We start from the raw sequence: 5,281 nt of genomic DNA on the forward strand, positions 1-5,281 counted from the left end.
ATTGATATTCCTAATTTAGTATGATACTTATGGTTGAGTTTATCACACCATAGATCTTAACCTATTTCAACACCTCACTTGTGAAGTCATCTAAATGTTTTTTCTTCTTAAAAACAGTAACTTTCTCAGTCCTTTTGATTTTCTTTTCATTTCTATCATGAGCATTAGCAATTGGTGGTCTTTTCAGGTTAATTTTTCATGAACAAGCAATATTTTTTATCTCTTTACTAGTATTTCTTTAGCTACATTATTACAATTGAGTAATTTTTTAATCACAGACGAACCTTTAAACTCATCTTTCAGCAAATTTATAAATTGCTAAATGGCTTGAAATTTCAGGTTCACTCTAGAACTATTGGATGTATTAATATTAAACTTTGAATTACAAATTTATATTAATATATTCAAGTATATTAATAAATATGTGTTAATATGCATTATTAATTTAAATGATATAGTGAACATTGAGTAATTTTTTTGTCTAAATAACTATGAATTATTGAGTATACCAACATACCTTACCCAAACTTCTAAGGTGCGGGAAGATAAAATAGGTGCTCATATAACTTTATTTTTTGTGATGTCTTTCTTAGCTCCCAATAATACATGTGATGAAAATGCTTTCATGTGCCATAATAAAGTATGCATTCCCAAGCAATTTGTTTGTGACTATGATGATGATTGTGGAGATGGCTCTGACGAGGCGCTGCAGTGTGGTAAGTATATCTAAACTTTTCATGGAGAAAATTCTCAGGTTAAATCTTAGTCTTTTAAAATGACTTAAGGAATACATAAATAAATAACAAAAACAAAGATATCATTTATTAATACCAGTAAAGACATTTAAATTCAGTAATACACAGACACATTACATTTAACCTCTTCAAGCTACAATAATTACACATTTCTTTGGAAATCATGCCTACTTGAAGGGTATTCTTATCAGGAACCGCACTGGAAAATGTTTATAAAAAATATCTTTGGTTTTTAGTACTTTGAAGTACTCTGTACTTTAAAGACGATATATTGCTGTCTAATTTAATCCCATAGCCAAATCAAATATTTGAGAGAGAGGAAGAATACAATTTTGCAACTATCAGAAATACTGAATACTAAACATTTTCTCTTTGCCTTATCTTTTTACACACGCCCTTTTTGTTAAAATGTAATATTATTATGAAATGTATCTTGTCACTATGCATATAATTATCTAACCATCATATATGTGATATTTATACAAATCCAGATGTAAATTTTGGGATAAAAAATCAGCCATCAAAAATTCCCAGTTGAAGTTGTAAACTAATATAAACCTACTGGTTTTGTAAAACATTTAAATGCGTGAGCTAATTAATATAAAATAAAAAGCTGTGAAATCCACATATACCTGTAAAAAGCAGTAGAAATAGTGCCCTTCCTTGTCTTCCCCATGCAGTGTCTATAGCCTTGGTCTTTAATGTAAATCTCTTTGAAATCAGTGGGTATCAGTTTTTATGATCATTTCACCATTAGGTCATAGACTCAATGTGATATTTTAAAAACTACATCATAAGTCAAAATGTAAATCCGAAGTAGAGTTATGTCTGATTGAATATCTTCCCTCTGCTAGATACTATATTTGGTCAATATGGAGATAAATGAGACAGAGGTCTCACTAGAAAAACTTACAGTGAAAAAAGAAAATCTGAAATACAATATAGTATAATAACATACATTACTGGATAGAAATAAGTATTATAATACATGAACTCAGACCTCAGAAAATGATTTTTGAAGCACTAAAGAATAGAAGCAGGGAATGTTTGTCATAGGAAATTATATTTAGATGCTAGAGAGAATGACATAGTGCTTAGGAGCATAAACCCTGGAGCAAGAGCTTGGATCAGAATCCTGACTCTGCCACTTACTAGCTATGTGACTGGAAATGTTATTTCAGCTCCCTGTACCTCAATTTCCTCACTTGTAAAAAAGTTATAATAACATTGCTTAACTCTTTGGACTGGTAAGAAAATTAAGTGAGTTAATATTTATAAAGTGCTTAGAGCAGTTCCAGACACAAAGCAAATTCTATATATGTTCTATATATTCTATATACAAAGATCCATAAATTTAGATAATTGAAAAATGGCAATTAGTCTTTTCAGGTAAGTTGAAGCTAGAAAGTTAAGTTGAAGCTAGATCCTAAAAATTCTGAAATACAAAGTTAAAGAATTTGTGTTTAATTATTTTGGCTCTCAATGGCCAGAAGACATTTTGAAATAGTGGAACATCTCAGTCAAATGTATGTTTTAGAACTATCTTTTTTTTTTTTTTTTTTTTTCAGTAGAGTGGATGAAATATTGCCATGAGAAAGGGGAGGGCATAAGGGGAAAATAAACTGGTAAGGAGGTTATTGCAATTTTGACCTTCAGTAAGGGTCAGAATTCATTTATAGTTAGATAGGAAGGAGGAGAAATTTCTATCTTGATGACGTAGTGGATGATGTTGCTATAAATTAACTTTGAAACACTGGAGGTTAGGGACTAGTTTTGCTGGTGCAGAAGAGATGTAACAAAAAGTTAATTCTAGACATTTTGAAAATGAAATATTAATCAGACAATTGCATGAACTAAGTAGGGAGTGTTTGAAAGTGTAGTTCTAAAGAGCAGAAGTGTGATCAAGACAAATAATATTAATTTGGTGGCCATCAGAATGATGGTGATTCTCAAAATATGACAGAGAATGAGAACACCTAACACTATAGAAAGGAAAAGGGAGAAAACTATAGACTGAAGATTGAAGTTAGGGCTTTACGTATAACATTTTGGGGTGGAACAGGAGAGGACTTCATATACAAAGAGAGAAAAAAGAACAACAAAGGCAAAGTTAGAAAGAAGCTGGATTTACAACATCATGTGGCCAGCAACATCAACGGCTACAGGAAAGTAAGGTAGAGAGCAGTCTGAGGCACCTTTAAATTTGACATTTGTCACTGGTATTTATTAGCTATGAGGAATTTCAGAAAGTAGATGTTGAAGAAATGAGATGTTAATGAATTAAAGATGAACTGGAAGTAAGTAAGGGAAAATAAAATCAGTAGTGTAAAAAAGAAGAGAAATATGTTGTTAAGAGTTATGTAGATAATCTTTATTGTTATTGGATTTGGAGGAATTAGTGAGAAAAAAGGAGGGAAGAAATATTAAGAAAATTGGGGATATTCTGGAACCATCTAATTTTGACATTCAATGTGATAAACATCTCAATTAAGTAAACATTGTTGAATTAGTTTTTATTGAAATTTTATTTTTTAAACCATAAAAATCTAACTTTCTCTCTCCAAAAACAGAATATTTGCTTACATTTACCAGAAAGTTTCTAATAGAAATGATATTTTTATTGTTAATAAACCTAGGGAAAAAATCTTATTTAACATTTTATAATATTTAAAATCAAATGTGTTTCACTTACGAACAGGCATGAAATTAACAATTGATGGGTTGATACTGTGATTCGAAGAAAGTTTTTTAATGCCTCTAGAAATCAATATATAGGATAATTGCAATAGTTTTTTTGTGCTTATTGCTCTACAATTAACTTTTTTTTTCTTATTTTAATAATTTCTTTACACTTTAAATACTAACTCCTAAACATAAACATGACATTACAGCTTCTGAGAATTATTATTATAACTCAGAATTAGTTCACCCATATGTTCTATTGCTATACCTAATCAAATTAGGTCTTGAAAAAAAATCTGATATCTTTCATTTTTGTTTTCCATTCTAAAGGAACTCTTTAGGATATCGATAAAAGGTGAACCAAGATGGCATACTGCAGGGTTGCATTCTTGTTTTCTCACCTAGAAGCAATAATAATGCCTTGTTTATAACTTTATTTTCTGGACCTTAGTCCTACCTTTCAAGTTCGACCACTGTCCTAGAAAGAAATGAAAAACATTTCCCATAGAAAGCATGAGTATCTCACATGCTTATTTGAGAATAGTGTATATTAGAGGATGAATTTTTAATTAATATTTGTTATTTCAATTAGAATTGTTATTTCTTTGTCTCTAGGATACCGCCAGTGTACTGCAGAAGAGTTTAGCTGTGCTGATGGACGATGTCTTTTAAATACTCAGTGGCAGTGTGATGGAGACTTTGACTGCCCTGACCATTCTGATGAAGCACCTTTAAACCCAAAGTGTAAAAGTGCAGGTACAAAAAATATATAATACTCTGGTTATTCCACAATTTGTCTTTTTTTGATGGCAAAACTGTGACTCTGGTTTTTAGTCTAGTGTGGTGTTCAACGAAAGGAAACAGAGATAATTAAGCATTGATGTCTCTAGTGATATCACACAGGATCATAGTCATCAGCTGTGGTTTGTATCTAGTGTTCGAAATTTAGTCTGTGCCTAAAACATGAAGATTTGAAACAATGAACTTGATGAACCCATCAACCTGCTCCCTTCAATAAATGGTCTCTTTTTCCTAATACATTATTTTACATGAAGATAATTTCCTGATATGGACATATTTGAAAATTGAAACATAAAAGAAGTTGAGATTTACTGAGAAAGCTGTATTATTCATAATTAGGCAAAATAAAATAAATTGCATATCATCTGAACAGAAATATATACATAGACAAACTTGGTATATTTATCATTTCACTATTCTAACAACTGAATACATAGACGTATATTTTAGAATAAAAACCTAATTAATTATTTCCTCATTTAGTTTACATGTTAGTATGACTTCTTTAATCATATTATGATAATGAGTAATGTTTAAATCATCAGGATAGGAGTAGCTGCAAAACCTCAACTCCTTTCCACAGCTATATTTGGAACAACTATTATTCACTCAAAATGTCCTTTTTATGCCCTGACTTAAAAATGTCAATGCTATATTTCCAAGAAGAAAAAGAATTTAGGAATATTGACCGAGATACTTAATTTTTAGTGACATGTGCTTTCTCAGAGACCTGTGGCTGAGAGAAATGTCATACTATCATTACACTTTTGAACTCAATTCTTCACAATATGGATGAAGACATTAATTTTACTATAGATGCTTATTTTGATTATTCATTTTTATGGTAAAGCAAGATTTATAGTGGGTTGAACAAAAATACAGGTTGCCCTTGATTTTCTATGTATTGTGTGTAATATATTATATCGAATATAAAGCATTTTATATGTACATATATTTACTATAATTTTTAACACATAAGTTATCATATTTGTGAATTTTATATCAACAATTGTAATATAAAACAATGGCATGCCCTTTATGTT

At 30.1% G+C, this 5,281-nt stretch overlaps 1 protein-coding gene across 1 annotated transcript in view; it reads left to right on the forward strand.

The window, feature by feature from the left end:
* The window catches only part of LRP1B (LDL receptor related protein 1B), a 1,708,438-nt gene that overhangs the window by 1,458,324 nt on the left and 244,833 nt on the right, over positions 1–5,281 (forward strand). The window contains exons 53-54 of the mRNA XM_011354519.1: positions 594–716; positions 4,053–4,193. Of these exons, the coding sequence (XP_011352821.1) occupies positions 594–716; positions 4,053–4,193 (264 nt within the window). The remainder of the gene's footprint in view (positions 1–593; positions 717–4,052; positions 4,194–5,281) is intronic.

The sequence above is a fragment of the Pteropus vampyrus genome, unplaced genomic scaffold (genome assembly GCF_000151845.1).
Source record: "Pteropus vampyrus isolate Shadow unplaced genomic scaffold, Pvam_2.0 Scaffold17, whole genome shotgun sequence".
In the NCBI taxonomy this organism is placed as follows: domain Eukaryota; kingdom Metazoa; phylum Chordata; class Mammalia; order Chiroptera; family Pteropodidae; genus Pteropus; species Pteropus vampyrus.